The sequence below is a fragment of the Pteropus vampyrus genome, unplaced genomic scaffold (assembly GCF_000151845.1).
Source record: "Pteropus vampyrus isolate Shadow unplaced genomic scaffold, Pvam_2.0 Scaffold67, whole genome shotgun sequence".
Taxonomy (NCBI): domain Eukaryota; kingdom Metazoa; phylum Chordata; class Mammalia; order Chiroptera; family Pteropodidae; genus Pteropus; species Pteropus vampyrus.
In genome coordinates, this window is record NW_011888848.1 from 6462827 (window position 1) to 6483576 (window position 20750).

Sequence of the window (20750 nt, forward strand, 5' to 3'; positions counted from 1 at the left end):
ATAGCACAGCAAGCACATGAAACAATTACCGTAATGCTCTATGCTGGAAAGAAAAGCCAACGTTTTTACACAATTTAAAAAATATATAATCTCTGTGGGAGCAAAGCCAAATGTCAAAAATATAATCTATGTGGGAGAAAATCCACGTGTGTGCAAGGAGAAGCAGTGTGGGCTGGGACACCTCTTCAGGGCCAAACACCTCTAAATCACATCAAAAGGAAATGCCCCACTGGTTTCTTCTTTCTTCTCTCAGACTCAAGGGTAGAGTCTGCCATTCATCATCTTAATGAATTCATAGTGGGGATAACATATGTGGTCCAAATCTCATGTCAAACCTGATCTAAGATTCAATGGAGTCTGACTGAATTGCAGCCTTTTTTTCTTTTAGGTGTGTGATAGCATAGCTCAGTCTGGTCTGAGATCTGCTTCAAAATTTGTTTGATCTAATCTCATAACACATCTAAGTCCCCTGATGATAGGAGCAAAATCTCTAGCCTGTCTCTCTTAAGTTGTATATGTGAAACCTAATCTCTTAGTGTTTCTTCTTACACTGTGGTCTGTTGTCACCATGCTAGAATAATTCTACCTCTCATTACTCGCACCACAGGTTTGAAGTGGATCTTTCCTGATAGCAGAAGCTCAAATCGAGTTGTGACTGTCCAACATTTTTCCTTTCACTAGACCACCAGGGCTTGGTGGAGGGAAGACATCCTAAGACACACTCATAACCCTTACCTCTCATTTCTGACACTGAGGATGAAAATAAATAAGAGTATTTTCTAGTTATCTAAAAGCCAAGCAAAAAAGGTTTTATTCACTCAAAGCTACAGAAGAAATCATAACTTACATATTACAGCTTTCTGAAAAACTGTCCAAGAGTCATAAATTATATTTAATGTTCACTATATACAAAGGATTTTTTTCCTCCCTAAAGGCAAAACCAACACAAAAATGTGTTTTGGGGACTACTTTACTTCTATGCTGACTGTATATTAATAATGCAATGTATCATTTTTACTAATCTTTTTGTAGTGAATATATTTTTAAGTAAAAGAAATGGTAGACTTGTCACAAGAAAATAAATCTGTATTTCAGTATATTACTTTTTTGTTCTTGCTTACAATTACAAAATAGACATTTTGTCAAATGTCCACAGATTCTCTAGTTTGACAAATAGTATTTTACTCCCTGTCCTTCTCTAAGACATTTTTACCTTTTCCATTGTTCTAAAATATGTCACTCACAAAGCAGAACTCTAATAGAAAAATGTGTCACACAAAATAAATAACAAAACTTCCAATTCCGAACTAGCTTAAACACATAAGGCTTCATAAAAACCTGTCAACTTTACTATCATTGTTGCTTTTACTACAAGTTCTTATAGAATTTTTTGCGGTGCATTTGAAGATCACATTGTTCATTCAACTACCTCTTTTTTTGTCTCTACTCTCCCTACTCTCTCCCTCCCCCTTCCACACAAAATAAGCAATTAAGCAAGGTTATAATTCTCATTATCAAGTAGCTATAAAAAGAAATGACATTTATTTCACTCTGACAATTTGATGGAATAAGCACATAAAGAATAAAAGTTCCATATCAAGCAAGATTTCTCTCTAGTGAAAGTGGGTCAGGTAACAGATAAAATAAAATGCAGAAATTAAACTAATGGCATAATATTAATCAAAATGCAATTGTTATATTCTAAATCCATGAGGGCAGGACATTCACAGCATGTACATCCACTGGAAAATGTCCCAAACAAGGGCTCTTCAAGACCACAAATCCCTCACCACTTCATCATTGCTGAGTAATAGTTTGTCACACTCAGAAAGCAACCTGGGGCTTAAAAATGCCTCTGTATACTTCCCAGAAAATTTTAGCCTTCTAGATTTCCTAATAAACATCGTTAATTTAAAGCAAGAATTTTCACTATCAGATAACAGTAATAAATGAAACTAAGAAAAACATACACTGAGTTTGGACATCTCCACATGAAAAATAACAATTTCGAGATTAACATCACATGTTCTCTTTCTGGTGGTATTCTTGGTTTGCCTGATTCCTTAACCTCGATGCATCAAATGACCTGACTTTTATTTTGTATTGTCCAGAGCTGGATAAAGGGGAAATTAATTTCTCAAGACTTCTCTTTAATTCTTCCGTCTTTATCTGCTGTGTAACAGCTTTAAAATGAGCCTAGTAAAATAGCTATTTTGTAATGGGTAACCTGTCTTCCAGTGACATTATCTGGAATGTCTGACTTAAGCAAACTAATTCATCTGCATCTCTGTACTACAGAGTTCGGTTTCTTCCCTTCCTATTGATCAGTAATTCATTCTTATTCAACCAACATACAGGCTTTATACCAAGGCATGCATACATTCTTTTATTCAAAATTAGCTCTTTAGCGCATTATCAACTTCATGGAAAGATCCCCTTACCTGGCATACACCATCTCCTGGATCTGCCAATCCCAACAGGCATTTCATAGTCTTTTCTGTTGTATAGTATTTAATCTCAGTTGTGGCCTTAATGATGCCATCACAGTAGACATCGACATTGACAGAGCCAGCAGGAAAATCTTATGAAACACAAACAGGAGTTAGAAGCTGAGTATATAATGCATGTCTTACATTATTATATCTCTTAGAGAACTTGAAGAAGGTCATTAAGAATTTATAACAATTTTAGCAACTTCTACCACTTAAATGTTTTCTTTTTTATCCTTAGAAGTTAGAAACCACAAAATAGAATGCACAATTTTAGACTTGATAAAAAAAAAACCTTACAAGATAAGAATACATAATAAAAATATGATGAAAGCAAAGCGTAAGTCTTTTCTCCCTAACCACTAACTTCCTTTTTTATTAACCTTCCAGATTGGAAATGGAGATTTTGTTACAATAATCTATAATTATCTTTACATAATATTTTAGAATTTAGAATAGTGAAGTTGTTTATGAAAAAAATTATACATTCGTTATTATTCTTATGAAGAAAATTTCTGTAAATTATAGGCAATTTTATCAAAATCATGTTTGGAAAGAGAAAAAGTAGAGTTGACTAAAGTTATAGAACTTTTATTCAATTGATTATAATGAAAAACCCTTGGGAAGGCAAGATTCAATACCCTGCTATTTAAGTACTGGTTACACCACACATTTATCTAAAATCTTCTTGTGAGTAACCTGTTTAAAGTGACTGATATACTGCCTTGTGAATTCTGCTCTAACATACCAGCAGAGTTGGTCTACTAAGAATGTTGGGCTCTCCATGAAAGAAAAACAATTCTTTCAAATTCAGTCATTTCAATAGGAAAGTCATTGTATTTTATTGTATCAAAAGTAAAGAAAATTTAGCTCTTTAAATTCATTTTCAAAATACACTTTAAAAACTTACTTTGTTACAGAAACATTTTCCAAATTCTCAAAGAGGATTGTCACCCAAACAACTGGAGTTTGGAATAAGCCTTTAAGTATAAGATCAAGAAGCCAGTTCTAACCTTAGCTGCCTAATGAAGCTTTGAATATTTAAACATTCTTAACGTTTAATCATTAATTTTACTTTACCTCCTGAAGAGGTTAAAGGATCTTTTATAATATTACTTAGAGAAACTTAAAGCCAACAAAAGCAATCTTATACTTAATTGGATCAAGAAGCTGAAATTTCCTCTTACCACATCGACTGACCAGACACTTAATCTGTACTATAAAAAAAAAAAGGTAGAAAAGTTCTCTCTTCCCAAAGTAGATATCTATCTGATATCTGACAATGAAAGAGAAATTACAACAAAAAATTGAAAGTTGTAAGGTATGTCTCGTCAGCTACAGTTATGCACATATAGTAAAGGGGGTTCTGAAGTTACTACAGTAAAGTGAAATCAATTTCATGGATTTCATAAAGGTGATTTTGAAAGAGGATATTGTTTATCAGAAAAGAGATTAAGAGTTTTACAATGTGGTTTTAACTTTCCAAAAGAATTCAGGCGATGAATCATGAGAGATAAAAGGAGAGATGTGCTTGCTGTTTCTTCCATTGAGAACACTTAAAATGCTCTAATTCCTTTAGAGTCTAACATGAAAATAAGCTAATTTATTTCTGATATCTTGAGTCATTAGTCGATTCGAAACTTTGCCATTAGACCTATGGTTAATGACATTGACTTTGGAGTAATCTTCCAAAGAGAAGCCTTTTGGAGCACTGTCTTTGCTGTGTATATATATTGAATGTCAGTTATTAAAACCTAATTACTGTTTCCACCTGTATATCAAAGAGGACTGCTCATGGAGCCATCTGTTTGGGAATCCCTCCTTAATAACGTATTACTGAATAGGCCTTTTTGTGAATGATAGCCGGTGCAGCTTGAGCATTTTAACTTTGGTCACTATAATGTCTACATTTTACAGCTCTTCAATAAAAATAAAATCAATTACTTTAAGGACTTGAATAGAAGAGGAAAAGTGAATTCTGACATTTATTATCTAAAGTAGGCAAGTCACATTTAACACTGGAAATACACACGAACATTGGTCAAAATCACCAAACCAAGCAAGGGTATTGAGTGTCAGCTATAAAGAAGAAAAAAAAGCTTACAATGGAAGAAAAAAAGCAGAACTCCTTGCCTACATCAGACATAGATACACAACAAAACGCACTTACAGAGGAGCAATGGTAAAAAAAAAAAAGGTATTTGTTTCAAATCTGAAATTCTAGGCTCTTTGAGTGTCTTTCATCAACCTTCTCTATTTCCATGATTTAAAAGGTCTTTCCTTCCAGATGAGAGACAGACTGAAATAATTTGTGGGAAATATAATCCAAAGGTATTTCTGAACAGTCAGAATTATATTCTCTAATTCTATGAAAAAGATATTTCAAAAATCCATTAATTTAAGAGCTTTTTATTTTCTGTATTTTCATTGTCTGAGAAGCTGTGTCCCTTTCGCTCTTTACCACATGGTAAACCTAAAGTGAACCCACCTATTGTTTCCATGGGAACTGAAATTAACATAAATCTTTTTTGATTAGATCATTATTATTAAATAAATACCAGTAGTTCTGAAACGTTGGTCATGTCTAAAATTAATGTCAATTTTGCATATGTTAAAATCATCTTCCTGAATTATGATATGTAGAAAAATTTCTTATTGTTATTGTTAAAAGCAGATTCAGTATAATATTTGGCACATCTTAAAGTATTTTGCATGCTCTTTTAATAAAATATAGTTATAATTTACATTGTTCTGAACACATTTTCCTAATTAATAAAGAGATTCTATATCTTGGTAGATTCATTTTACATTCCTTTCAACTTTTAATTGGTCATCCCCCTGCTGTGTAAAATATTTTTCCGGCTGAGCTGCAGGTACCAGAGGAATACTCACTTCCTTTTTAGTAAAAACTAGTTAATTTTTCTAGTTTAAAGCCTTCATGTGTATTTTTACAAGTTTTGCTGTAAACTGGGACTATAGAAACTTTCAATTCCTTTAGCATAAAACAGTCTCTGTTGTAGAGAAACCTGTGGATGCCATCAGGAAGGTAAAATTGTTAGAAAACAAAGTAATTATAAGTGTATCAATTTATTGAGCTGAAAGGAAAAGGGAGAATGCAAAATTAAAAGATATTTTCTCAAATTAAGAAAACAGGTTAAGAAAACAGGAAGTGTGTCAAAAGGGAAAGAAAAAGAGCATTTAGAAAAAGAGCATCTTAGGGTTTCTTCTCTGTTTGGTATAATTGTACTTTAATATAATTTTGTTTTTCTTTGAATTGTTACTAAGTTAGAAAAAAAACATACATTTTAAAAGAACATTAATATGACACAGAGTTTGGATGGTTGGAGAGAAATTTGAGAGTTCTTTATGAGAACTGTAAGGAGACCTCAGAGTATTTGATATGTGTCAATGTTGAGAGACTAAACACACACACAGATGCACAGACACGTACACACATGCATACACTTAAATGATTAGGAAGAGGTATTCAAATAAAGGAATGAATTAGAGTAGTTGGTCTTAGAGGTCCCCTTCTCCAACATAAAATGCCAGTTGCCTACCCCAAAGTCTGTCTTCTTTTTTTTAGAAATAGACTGTGACTTGTTTTTGTTGAGCACATTTCTATCCAACTAAAAACACTAGATTTCCTATTCTTCCCTTCAGCTACATAGGATCTCATATTAAGCTCTGACTAATGAGACATCAGCAGATGTGTCTTACAGAAACCTTCTTATTTAATGAGGCCTTCATTTCTTTATCCCAGTGGTGTGCCAATAAACTGCCTCTCTAGAAAGAAAAAAAGCCTCTATTTATAGTTTTTGCAAATTTCTGTGGCATAAATACTCCCACGACACTTAATCTGTACTATAAAAAAAAAAGGTAGAAAAGTTCTCTCTTCCCAAAGTAGATATCTATCTGATATCTGACAATGAAAGAGAAATTACAACAAAAAATTGAAAGTTGTAAGGTATGTCTCGTCAGCTACAGTTATGCACATATAGTAAAGGGGGTTCTGAAGTTACTACAGTAAAGTGAAATCAATTTCATGGATTTCATAAAGGTGATTTTGAAAGAGGATATTGTTTATCAGAAAAGAGATTAAGAGTTTTACAATGTGGTTTTAACTTTCCAAAAGAATTCAGGCGATGAATCATGAGAGATAAAAGGAGAGATTTGCTTGCTGTTTCTTCCATTGAGAACACTTAAAATGCTCTAATTCCTTTAGAGTCTAACATGAAAATAAGCTAATTTATTTCTGATATCTTGAGTCATTAGTCGATTCGAAACTTTGCCATTAGACCTATGGTTAATGACATTGACTTTGGAGTAATCTTCCAAAGAGAAGCCTTTTGGAGCACTGTCTTTGCTGTGTATATATATTGAATGTCAGTTATTAAAACCTAATTACTGTTTCCACCTGTATATCAAAGAGGACTGCTCATGGAGCCATCTGTTTGGGAATCCCTCCTTAATAACGTATTACTGAATAGGCCTTTTTGTGAATGATAGCCGGTGCAGCTTGAGCATTTTAACTTTGGTCACTATAATGTCTACATTTTACAGCTCTTCAATAAAAATAAAATCAATTACTTTAAGGACTTGAATAGAAGAGGAAAAGTGAATTCTGACATTTATTATCTAAAGTAGGCAAGTCACATTTAACACTGGAAATACACACGAACATTGGTCAAAATCACCAAACCAAGCAAGGGTATTGAGTGTCAGCTATAAAGAAGAAAAAAAAGCTTACAATGGAAGAAAAAAAGCAGAACTCCTTGCCTACATCAGACATAGATACACAACAAAACGCACTTACAGAGGAGCAATGGTAAAAAAAAAAAAGGTATTTGTTTCAAATCTGAAATTCTAGGCTCTTTGAGTGTCTTTCATCAACCTTCTCTATTTCCATGATTTAAAAGGTCTTTCCTTCCAGATGAGAGACAGACTGAAATAATTTGTGGGAAATATAATCCAAAGGTATTTCTGAACAGTCAGAATTATATTCTCTAATTCTATGAAAAAGATATTTCAAAAATCCATTAATTTAAGAGCTTTTTATTTTCTGTATTTTCATTGTCTGAGAAGCTGTGTCCCTTTCGCTCTTTACCACATGGTAAACCTAAAGTGAACCCACCTATTGTTTCCATGGGAACTGAAATTAACATAAATCTTTTTTGATTAGATCATTATTATTAAATAAATACCAGTAGTTCTGAAACGTTGGTCATGTCTAAAATTAATGTCAATTTTGCATATGTTAAAATCATCTTCCTGAATTATGATATGTAGAAAAATTTCTTATTGTTATTGTTAAAAGCAGATTCAGTATAATATTTGGCACATCTTAAAGTATTTTGCATGCTCTTTTAATAAAATATAGTTATAATTTACATTGTTCTGAACACATTTTCCTAATTAATAAAGAGATTCTATATCTTGGTAGATTCATTTTACATTCCTTTCAACTTTTAATTGGTCATCCCCCTGCTGTGTAAAATATTTTTCCGGCTGAGCTGCAGGTACCAGAGGAATACTCACTTCCTTTTTAGTAAAAACTAGTTAATTTTTCTAGTTTAAAGCCTTCATGTGTATTTTTACAAGTTTTGCTGTAAACTGGGACTATAGAAACTTTCAATTCCTTTAGCATAAAACAGTCTCTGTTGTAGAGAAACCTGTGGATGCCATCAGGAAGGTAAAATTGTTAGAAAACAAAGTAATTATAAGTGTATCAATTTATTGAGCTGAAAGGAAAAGGGAGAATGCAAAATTAAAAGATATTTTCTCAAATTAAGAAAACAGGTTAAGAAAACAGGAAGTGTGTCAAAAGGGAAAGAAAAAGAGCATTTAGAAAAAGAGCATCTTAGGGTTTCTTCTCTGTTTGGTATAATTGTACTTTAATATAATTTTGTTTTTCTTTGAATTGTTACTAAGTTAGAAAAAAAACATACATTTTAAAAGAACATTAATATGACACAGAGTTTGGATGGTTGGAGAGAAATTTGAGAGTTCTTTATGAGAACTGTAAGGAGACCTCAGAGTATTTGATATGTGTCAATGTTGAGAGACTAAACACACACACAGATGCACAGACACGTACACACATGCATACACTTAAATGATTAGGAAGAGGTATTCAAATAAAGGAATGAATTAGAGTAGTTGGTCTTAGAGGTCCCCTTCTCCAACATAAAATGCCAGTTGCCTACCCCAAAGTCTGTCTTCTTTTTTTTAGAAATAGACTGTGACTTGTTTTTGTTGAGCACATTTCTATCCAACTAAAAACACTAGATTTCCTATTCTTCCCTTCAGCTACATAGGATCTCATATTAAGCTCTGACTAATGAGACATCAGCAGATGTGTCTTACAGAAACCTTCTTATTTAATGAGGCCTTCATTTCTTTATCCCAGTGGTGTGCCAATAAACTGCCTCTCTAGAAAGAAAAAAAAGCCTCTATTTATAGTTTTTGCAAATTTCTGTGGCATAAATACTCCCACCATGGCTGATTTCAAGCTACCAAAGTGTTATGTACTGAATCGTGTCCCCCCAAAATTCACATATTGAAGCCCCAATCCTAATTACTGTATTTGAGGATGAGGCTTCTAAGGAGGTAATTAAGGTTAAATGAGGTCAGAAGGCTCGGGCCCTTATCTAATAAGACTAGCATCCTCATAAGAAGAGGAAAAAACACAAGTGCAGACACACAAAGAAAAGGCCATAGAATGACAAAAAGAAGGTGGCTGTCTGTAAGCCAAAGAAAGAGGCTTTGCCAAAAACCAACTTCAGGCCCCTTGATCTTAGACTCTGAGCTTCTAGAACCGAGAAAATAAATTTCTGTTTTTTAAGACATCCAGTCTGTTATATTTTGTTATGACAGCCCAAGAAGTTTAATATGATATCACTGAATATGAAGTAGGGAAGAATAGGCTCTTTCAATCCAGTATGAAATTATTCCAGCATACAACTGCTTCATCATATTGCTTGGAATAGAGGTGTGATGGCAAAAGTCTTAGAAACCATCTTGCTCCATGATGAATATGGCCACTAAAAACTATGGAGAGGTGAGTAGAAATACGCCTGTGTCCTGAGCAATATTGTAAAACTGCCATACCAGTCCTCAATGCCAGCCAGACTTAGTATAGGAAACTCTGGTCATATATCACAAGAGAACACTTACAGAAAGCAAACAAAATTTTAAGTCATGTGACTGATTAACTTATTAGTCAGATGATCAGAAATCAAGTCATGTGAGCAATATTTCTAGACTGAAAAGAGATTGGACATATGGAGATCTCCTAAACCTGATGCATCAATATTATTCAAAAGAATTCTGAGAGTAGAGAAGGGTTCCTGGTATGCTCCCACTTTAGTTTTTGATTCCTATATTTTAACAGTATTCAAAAAGTACAGATAAGTGTTTTAAAGACTTAAATCTGTATGGACTACTATGAGATGATGTGGGATGCTGATTGAATCCACTTCTTGCCCTAGAAGCCACCAGTGGGTACAGGGATTACATATGAGGTGACATAGAATTAGGAGCTCTTCTGAGCATGATTTCCCAGGGGCAAAATGGGACAAATTTCGTGGCTTTTACATCAAGAAATATAAACAGAAGACTAGTAGAAGAGAGGGGCAATATGAGGTATACAATATTTTTAAAGATATCCCCCTCAATTCTCTTCCCTAAAGGGAAGAGAAGGAAGTTTTTAAATGATTTACCACACCCCATCCAGAAGCTGAAGGCGGGTTATTCCAGAAAAACCTCTCCTTGTTTTAAGGGAATTGCTGGAGAGATTGACACTTTGTTCCTCAGCTGGATGTCTATTTAAGTGTTGTCTTGTATCTTATATACCTTGTCTCCAAACATCCTATAAGTGAATACTTGAAATGTAAATAGAGAAGTTATTTTATCAACAAGAGAATTGAGGCACAGGATGATCAAAAGACTTGTCTAAAGTTCCCCAGTAAATGGCTCCACACAGAATAACAGCTCTCTTGGCCACTAGTTAAGTGTTTCTTTGGCTATGTGCACATTCTGGACAGATCACTAGCCTTTAAGAGCATGCTGGGCACTTACTCCAAAATTGATGTAGAAAAAAAGGAAGTCTATTGTACAGGCAGTGCTATTGAATTGAACTTTCTGAGATGATGGATATGTTCTAATAAATCACTTGAACTATGGTTACAGCAACTGAAGAACTGAATTTTAAATTTTGTTTAATTATAATAAATTAAAGTTTTAATAACCAGATTTGGCCAGTGGCTACAATAAAGGCCAGTGCAGCAATAAAGAATACTTTCTCTAGCTGCAGTTTGTGACTTGCTAGTACATCATGATATGAATTTAGTAGGTTTTGGCTAGCATTAAAAAAAAAGAAAGGAAATAGAATTTTTCTCTCTCTCTGCTTAGATTACCCATATGTTCTTACATGTTGTCTACTTTTCCATTATAGCTTTTAACATATTAATCATAGTTATTTCAAATTCCTTGTCTGATTATTCCAACATCTGTGTCACATTTAAATCTAATCCAATGTTTGCTTTATCTCTTTAGACTATGTTTTTTTCTTGGCTTTTGGCATGACTTGTAATTTCTTGTTGAAAACCAGACACAGCATGTCAGATATAAGAACTGAAGTAGGCATGTGGTGAGAATTTATAGTAATCTAGCTAAGAGTTGGGCTGTGTTTAATGTTTGCTGTAACTATTGGTACCAGAAGCTTTAAGTTCCTCTTTTGTCCTTGTTTTTGTCTTCCCTCTTGACCTCGTGCTTCCCTAAGCACTTCTCTTCAGAAAGAGTCTGCATTTTGCAGTACGTGCAACTGTAATGCACTGCCATTATACTAAACTCTGTGGTCAGGCTTGTGGGGAAGAGAAGCCATCTAATCTTGTGATTAAGTTTCAGTCTCCTAATGAGCCTGCGTCTCTTGGCTGTGGACTTCACAAATGCTTCTGCTGTGGTAGAATTTTCCCCTCCCCACTATATGTGGTACATATATACAGTGGAATATTACTTAGCCATAAGAAGAGATGAAATACTGCCATTCGCGATAACATGGATGGACCTTGAGATAACCATGCTAAGCGAAATAAGCCAGACAGAAAAAGTTGAAAATCCCATAATATCACTTATATGTGGGATATAAACCTAAAAGCAACAAATGAGCAGGACAAACAAACAGAGACCCGTGGGCATGGAATATAGACTAGTGGTTACCAGAGGACTATATACAAGTGGTTACTAGTGGGGCTGGGGAGGAGGGGGAAGGTAGATGGGGTAAAGGGGTCAGATATAGGGTTTAGGGGGAGGGTGAAGTGGGTAAAGGGGATCAAATATATGGTAGTTAAAGGAAACTGGACTTTGGGTGGTAAACACACAGTAGAACATACAGATATCAAATGATAATGTACCCTGAAAGTTATGTAATTGTATTAACCAATGTTACCCTTATAAACTTAATTAAAAATAAAAAAATAAAAAAATAAAAAATAAAAAATTTAAATAAATTAGAAAAAAAAAGTGTCATTTAAATATTCCCAGCAGTTTCTGGCTCTAGAGACTTCTGCTCCAGGTAAGCAGCTCTTGGAAGGCACTCTGATGATTTACCTTTCATTCCAGGTTTTGAGATGGTGGTTTGCTCTGCAAGCTTAGTTCTCCGATGAGTTGAAGAAAAGTCACTGATTTTCAGTATGTTCATCTTTTTCTTATTGTAAGAATGGGAGTGACAAAAGCCAAGCTTTTTACATGTCAGGGCTAAAACTATTAGTCTAACTATTGATTTAAAAACCTTTGTTTTAAATATGTATTTATGCATATGTACTGGGTCATGACCTAAAATGTAGTTCTTGCTAGGCCTCAAAAGATTTCAAGAAACAGTGCCATGAGGCAAGGAAAATAAGACTCCGGGGCCATTTCTTCTGAGGCATATCCCCTTTATATTCCTATGTATTTTCATAGACCCATCTTCACACATAACAGACATTTCACAAGAAAATCTCTCATTAATTTACAGAACACACCAGTTGAAAGAATAACTTGGAGAGGTTCAATTAGAATAACTGGTAAATAGTGATTTTTTATTTTATTTTATTTTTTTACTACAAATTTGCTGTTCAACCACATAGATAGTATTATGGTCTGGTATATATTGGAAAATATGGAATACTAGTTTTCTGCTTTCCTGAAAAACATTTGAACTTTGACATATTTTATTCTTTGCACTGCTCTTAGCTACTTGGTAAATTGACCATCAAATCATAATGTGAATAATTGTATTTCACATTTTGTTTTGCTATTTGAGAAATGTTATCTAAGTACTTCTTAATCTTCAAAGTTGATTTTGCTGTAGTGATTTTACTTAACTAGATTTAGTTTAAACTCCAAAACCAATCAGTTAGAAATTATTATTCATGAAATCATTTTAAAATGCAGCACAAGGAAGTAAGGGGCTTTGCGAGAGAAAGAAAAGAAACAGAGAAAGATCTTTCTCATCTCACATCTGCATATGCTAGTCTATGACAGGAATCGATGTATAAAATCATTTATAAGTGCTTTGTGTGGAATCTTTCCTTCCTATAATCCAACTCTGACCTCCGCTGTGCAAGGACATCCATAGAGGGGACACATGATTTGCCTAACACAATAAAAAAGGTGTATAGATGCTCTGTAAACAGACTTACTCCATAATAGCTACATTCTAAAAGGGAGAAAAAGGCCTAGGATGTATTTGACATACTCTTTAATTTTAAATATTTTTACTATATTTCCAAATTTAAGACTGCCCATCTTTTATTTTAAAATATTTTATGAAGTTTGCATTTACAAACTTTTATAAGATAACTTTGTTCTCCGATTATAAAAAGATATCATAAATTCAAAAATCAAGTATTCCTACATCTATATCAAAATATTCAGAAATTAATATATTATATTTTGATTTCTGTACAATTATTGTGGCAAGTGTGTGGATATTCCATCTGGAATTAATCTGATAAAGTTTATCACACTGCAAGCAAAGCAAAGTTGGGTAATGAAATGGCTGGCTTTATAAATTAAATAAGGAAAAGAGGGAAAGATTATATATAGAAATGGCACCATGATGATAAAATAGTGAGAAATATTTATGCTTTCCAGAACAACCAAAAATATACTCAGGAACATAAACAGAGAGAGAGAGAGAGAGAACTCAAAGTCCATTAATAAAAAACCAAATATCTGCTAATCCTATTACATTAAAATTAATAATTTTAGTTCCATATTTAATAGCTGACATATATTAAAGTGCTCTCTGCTGACATATATAAAAACATGAGATGTTACTGGCTGTTGTTCCACCATATAGTACACAAGCTAATTTCTCGTAGTTTACACATCATATTTTGCGAATCCAGATTAATAATAACAACCTCAGTATGTGAGAACTAAACACAGGAAACACCTGCAGAACGATATTAGTTTCTGTAGGGAAGTGAAACCATTTAGCATAAATGTATTGAAAGAAACTCAGGAAGATGTTTTATAGTTATTAAAGCATAAAACATTTCTTACCTAAAGCTTTCATACACCACACTGTCTTATTCCAAAGGGCTGGCTGTATTCTAATACATTTATTATTTGATGTAAATTCAACCTCCACAGTATCACCAATTACTTCATCTCTCAAAATAATAAATATTTCACCAGGATTCTATAAAATGAAAAATATAATCCAATTAAGTATTTGAAAAAGTTTACATTAACCAAATCACCATTACATTTATTAATGATAAGGTTGCACACAATTATTATATGTCTACTGTCATGTCTGTATTTTCAACCGTATTTAGAAATGAAACACGTAAATGTGATTCTCACTACATTTTGAGCTTATCAACTTGGTGTCTGTTCAGTACTCAGTTTTCTTCCCCAATATCTTATTTTGCAACTGAACAAATAGTGAGGATATAGCTGCTCCCTTTTCAACCTGCCTCTTCCCTGTGTGTGGCTTCCTAATTCATGGTAATGAGCATCACTTCACAGACCCCCAGGAAACTGTAATTCATTGCTAACCAAATCCTTTTTTTTTTTTAATTCCTTTTCCTCTACCTTTTTAGAACTTGGTGTATTTATCTATAAATGAAAGACCTAAACAGGTTTAACTTTAAGATCTCTTAATATTTAAATACGATGACATTTTTTAAAAGTCCAATAGTTTTAAATCTTACTTAATAGAGATTCTATGGTTGCTCTATTTATGATGAGTAACTCAAGTTTATTGAGTTGACTAAATGTTATAAATCTAAAACTTTCAAGATTTTTTTAAGGTAGAAAAGCTAAATCTATGTACATAAGGTTTAAAGGTTATTGAAAACCATTTGGAACTTGTTTAAATTAGGGATAACAAGACTGAAATTAATACATAGGAAAGGAATAAATATTTATTATCTATTTTATACCAAAATTTATTCTAAACACTTTTTATATCTAGTTTCTTTAATCCTAACTAACACACACGCACACACACACATACACAAACACGCATGCAAACGCATATACCAAAACCAAAATGAAAGACTATTATTTTCTCATCTATGAACAGGGTAACTGAAATATAGAGTTATATCTAAATACGAATCATTACTACCTAAATTCAAAATCTGCACTCTTTTTCACATCATGTTGTTTACCTTTCAAAATAACTAAAACATAATACTAATTTTATGATTATACCGTATCACCTTTCAAAGGCTTTCTTCAAAGTCAGACTAATTTCAGACCCTCACAAAATAAACAGGAACCTCATTTTACGCTCTTGTGAAATCATGATTACCCAAAAGTCATGAATTTCAAAGATCTCTTATTTAAATATTATCTCCCTAAGCAAAAACCACTCACCAATAAAGCTTACATATTTAATGCTCTGTACCAAAGAGTTTCTACAAATATATTAATGTTACAAAATCATTTAATCTGACACACATTCACTTTTGGGAGTTTTCCACCAGAATCCAGAGCTTTCAAATATTTGTCCATAGGGTATTTTGCTCTAAACTTTTCCTCACCAATTAAATTGTACATTGAGAAAAGATCCCATCGCAAGGGCACTGGCACTATTCCTCTTTTCGCTCTTGCCACACACATCCAACATGTCATAAAGACTTTCTTATTTCCTTTCCTGTACCTTGCCCAATACACTGCTTCATCTGCGTTCTGAAGGTCAGGACCGTGAGCTCCTTCAGTTCCTCATAGCTACAACCTCCTCTTCACTGGACCTCACTTCTAGCACAGTTCTTTAGTTCCTTTGTTTCTCATATCTGTCACTTTATTTCAAATCTTTAATGACTTCCTATCTCACTTCAGCTCAGATCCCTAATCCTCTGCTTCAAAATTCTTCAGAGTCTCTTCTATGGGAACATAACTTCTTGTTTAACTGTAACCTCTCCCCCTCCAAACAGTAAGCCTAAGCATCCTCTCCAATGTTTTATTCACCCAGTCAACTCATTCTCACTCATGAATGTTCACCCAGGATGATTCTCATGCAACAGTTCCCTCGCTATTAGAAGGCATAGATCCACTTTTCAACTGTTTCTAGAGAAAAGTTCTAAATAAAAGACAAGCATAATAACTACCCCCAATGAGGCATTTACATGTTCATTTGTACCCAGGGCCAGCTTCATGGGCAGGTAACCTGTGTACTGCACAGGGCCATGTGCTTAGAAGAGCCCTGTACTTGTTTTAATGTTCTGCTGTCACTGTCCTATAGTGCTTAATAATTTGAACAAGACTGCCTGTATTTTCATTTTATACTGGGGCCTGCTGATTAGGTAGCCGTCCTTTTTGCACCTAGAGTTGGCATGCCATTTAGTTCCTCTCCCTCCATCTCCCCTTACTTATCCTCTCCATCAAGGTCCAACTCAGGTTTCACCAGCTCCACAAATCCTTCCTACAACTTTATCCCATAAGGGGTTTTACAACTTCCAAAGAAATCACAGAGCGTTTCACAGCTACACTCCTTTGCTCTCTGCTCCTAATTGGTGTTGCTTGTCTATATCTTGTCTTCCCAGCTGGATTTTAAATATTCTGAAATTATTTTTATTTTTATTTTACATCATCGTGGCATCTTGTAAGAACTTTGCACATAACAGAAATTTGTCTATATTTTCAAATTAAGATGGAATGTCTATAAAAATATGACTTGTTAAAATTAAGCATGCTCAGCTCTTCTCCTTATCTCTCTCATGACTTACGGCTTCATTTGTTCCCTGCATCTCCATGTAGGAAGTGGCTTGCTCTAAGAGGGAAGGCCTGCACTTGTCCAGCCCTGTATTTAATTATTGTGGATATCTTAATTGATGATGCAATTATGTGCATACATTTAATTCCATGGAATAAAATGGAAGGATATGCAAATGGTCATAAATTTAGTTTTATCAGTTATAAAGCTGTTACTTTGCTCTCAATCTTTTCTGTTTATCTCTTATTTAGTTTGTAGCATTCAAAGAGAGAAAAAGTTACTATAAATATCACTTCTGAACTAACGTTTTGCTTCATTAGTCAAAAATTTTGCGATCTAAACAAAAGAGCTAAAACTTGGTCTACAATATGACATATAGATAGTAAAGTTTCTGGTTCTGTCTGGGTGTGTGTCTTTAAGCTTCAATAATTTATTAAACACAGGCAACAAAGAATTTTGAACCTAGTGGATCATCATATCAGCTTACTATCTATCGTACACAGTGACTTTTGTACACAGACCAATGGCTCTTTTCCTATATTCATGACTACTTTAATAGCCACTAGCCTAACAAGCATAGATGCATAGGCCTTATTATCTTAGGACTGTGCAGGTTGGTACAACTGTCATAGATCTGACCCATGACAGCAAAGCAAGGATTAGATGATGGCAATGGTTTCAAATTTGGCTGCTAATTTGGATTCACTTTCAGAATCACCTGGGAATATTTTTAAATTCCCAATGTCAAGGCCATTTTTATGGTAGAGAATTCAGGTATTATTATTTTTTTAAAAAAATCTCCACTAATAGTTTCTATATACATCTTAGTTTGAGAACCACTTGGTTAAAGAGAAAATATATCTGTTGGTTGTTGCAAAACCTTACCACCAAAGGAGCAGCACTTTACAACATAGGCATTTTTGGCATTGATACAAAATACACTGTATTTTTCAATTAAATCATAGGATCAGACCCTAGGTTAAGGATGATTACCAAGAATAGTGTGTGATTTGGTGTCAGAAATAAGTGGGCCGTGCTGTTAGCTTCTGTATATTGTTTTACTCTGAGATTCTTGTGGTTTGCCTATGGGTCCTTACGAGTCAGACTCATTCATGCAGTCTCAGAGTTTCACTAGATTTGTTAATTATATAATCTGTGATCTGTACTATGGATTTGGAGACTCAGACTAAGGTTGCAGCCACAGAGGTATGTCAACCATGAGGTCAAAAAAAGTGAAGGCCTTTATTAGGGAATATGCTATATTCTAGGATTCAGACAAAAAGACAATGAAATGAAATTAATATAGATCTAAATGCTGATACAGCCACTTAACAGGCCTTTAGTGGTTATACCATAACTTTAAGAATTAAATTTGCTCAAGAAATCAACAAGTGACCTGACTGGTTTTTAAAATATGCTTATCATCAGAACAGGGGCACTGGGAGAATACCATAAAAATAAAGGAATATTTGTTATATTAAAAGAAGTAAGAGATTTGGGGGTAAGAAAAGCTGAGATTGTAGTGACTAGATTCTACCAAAGGGAAAGGAAATGATGAATTGAAGGTCTGCCAACACAGATAAAGCAAGATAAAGAAAATAAGCTCACTCTTAACTGCTTTTTAGGATGGCGCTACTGAAGAAGAAATATAGAAGTCATTACTGAACCTGTGACAGGGGCTCACAGAAATAGCAAGAGAGGCAGGAGTTTTGAAGATAACTTTTAGAGGCTCCCTCTTAAAACTTCAGGTAAAATCCATAAAAAGAATGACTGGAATCACTGTTTACACATTACACAGCTTTAGCAAGTGATTATAGAACCACTGGGTGGATTACAGAGAAGTCTTTAAAGGGGAGCACTGAACTTTTGATGTTACTATTAGGTGATTCGGTTATTTATTACTGTAAGGGGCATGAATGTATTTCCTATCCTCTGAGACAGGATTTAATCTTGGCACTTTTGACATTTTTGGACCAGCTGCTGTGGAGACTACCTTGAGCATCGTAAGATGTTTAGCGTAAGATGTTCTACCCACAAGATGCCAGTAGCAGTCCCCCAGTTATGACAATCAGGACTGCACACTTTGCCAAATATCCCCTGGGAAAAGGGGGAAAATAACTCCAGATGAAAACCACTGCTCTGAAGGGGTTTGTCCCAGAAATCAACGAAATTAGGACTTTGGAGTAATACACAGCACAGGGAAGAGAAGCTAGTAAATAACAGAGCAGGTCTAGTTCTGGTCTATTTAGATATTTATTCCTATGAGAATATGCCTTCCAGGTGGAATTTTCATCATGGTTATAAAATTGAATAAGATTCATTTGAATAATGGATGCATCTGGCAGATTTAGAACTCACTGACTCCATATCTCTCATAATCAATTATCCCACAAGACAAAATCCAGAGTAATATACTGGAAAAACAAATGCCTTGGCCCATAAAAAAAGATTTAAAAATGCCAAAATAGAACAAAGAATGCTATTGCTAGAAAAGGTAAAAGAAGAGGCCAAATTAAGTAGCAGATTTAACCTGTTTAAACTCTTGTAGATATTTCTCAAAGAGACAGAATAATATACCTACATAGAGGACTGGAGGCATACCTTCATCAGTGCATGGAAAAAAAAAAGTTAAAGATAAAACATTTTCTTCTGTTTTTAAAGTAACAAGATTTTCAAGGCCCAGAAAATTTTTAAAAAATCCATGGAAAGGAACAGTGCTGGGAAAGATGATGAGGCAGAAGAAGCAATATTCCAGGCTTCTGGATGCAAAAGCAGGAGCAGCATCACCTGCTGCCTAGTTAAAAAAATTTGCTAAAGCTGATTCTCCAAACTAGATGAGAAAACAGGGAGAGCACATCCACAGGAGGCAGGTCCTCCAGACCCAAGCAACTCCACAGCAAGAGGCAGCAGCAGGACAGATTTAAACTAACTCCCTGATCATCAGAGAGATGAAGATTATGCTACTAGATCAAACTCATAGTCAGCTCAGTGCTAGCATGCTGGAAACACAAAACTCCAAGGGGGAAATTAATAGATTTTGACACAGGGTGCAAAAGAGGCATATTTCAAATAAGACCTGGAGACTGGTAGTGTAATAGCATTATAAATTTTCAGATTTTGTAAGATGGCAAAGAAGTCAAATATCACCTACAGAGAGAGGAGGCTGTATTCTTATGGGGTCTTTATTAACCCACTATGAAGTCAATGAGTTTCAAGTCAGCCAAATACATCTATTATTCAAATGAATCTTATACAATTTTATATCCATGATGAAAATTATACCTGGAAGGCATTCTTCCATTGGAAGACTTCTTAGAAATGAGTAAGTTCAAAGCCTGTGCTTTCAGAAAACTGGCATAGACTGAATGTTATCCTGGCAAATCTGGAACATAATTTTCACTCACTTTGATACAAATGATCTTTTCTGTGGTACTTAGCAACTGTCATATGGATTTAAGTTGTACTAGGATCTAGGTTCTGAGAACACAAGATTTTGAAAGGATAACTATTTTTGGTCCAAGAATTAACTCATTTTAAAATTTCAGAGTGTGGAGCTGGTGCTGAAATATTCTTATATGACCTTTCAACTCTTAGGATTGCTTAAAAAGTGGGGTACCCAAAAGAAATCTAAAAATGAAATCATTTAGCTTCAGAGAGAAAGAATTATGTCCATGTCAATAAAAGATAACTCATGATGCTGCCATTGAAAAAACCCTTCTCCTAACCCATCATCTGTGGGAGCAATCTCTACCTGGAGGGCAGTGGTTTAATTTTTGGATTTTTATTTCTCTGCAAATTTAATAATGGGAAGATTTATATTGTTCAAATTTCGTTGTTACAGATATTTTGAAAATCAGCTATTTAGACTCATTGCTTAATCCTTGGTGAGATATTTTTAGTTTCAGAAGTGACTTTTTTTTCTTTTCCTGCTTTGATTTTACCTACTTGAGAACAGTTCTCATTTCTCTTTTATTACAATCTCTTCTATTTATCTGTCTCTTCCATTATTTCTGACTCAATAGAAGCCTCAGATTCTGATTGTTTAG

General features: G+C 34.1%; 1 protein-coding gene across 1 annotated transcript in view; it reads right to left on the reverse strand.

Annotated features, from left to right (window-relative positions):
• Positions 1 to 20750, reverse strand: part of BANK1 (B cell scaffold protein with ankyrin repeats 1) — a 285835-nt gene that overhangs the window by 201017 nt on the left and 64068 nt on the right. The window contains 2 exon segments of the mRNA XM_023531394.1: positions 2377 to 2581; positions 14040 to 14178. Coding sequence (XP_023387162.1) covers positions 2377 to 2581; positions 14040 to 14178 — 344 coding nt within the window.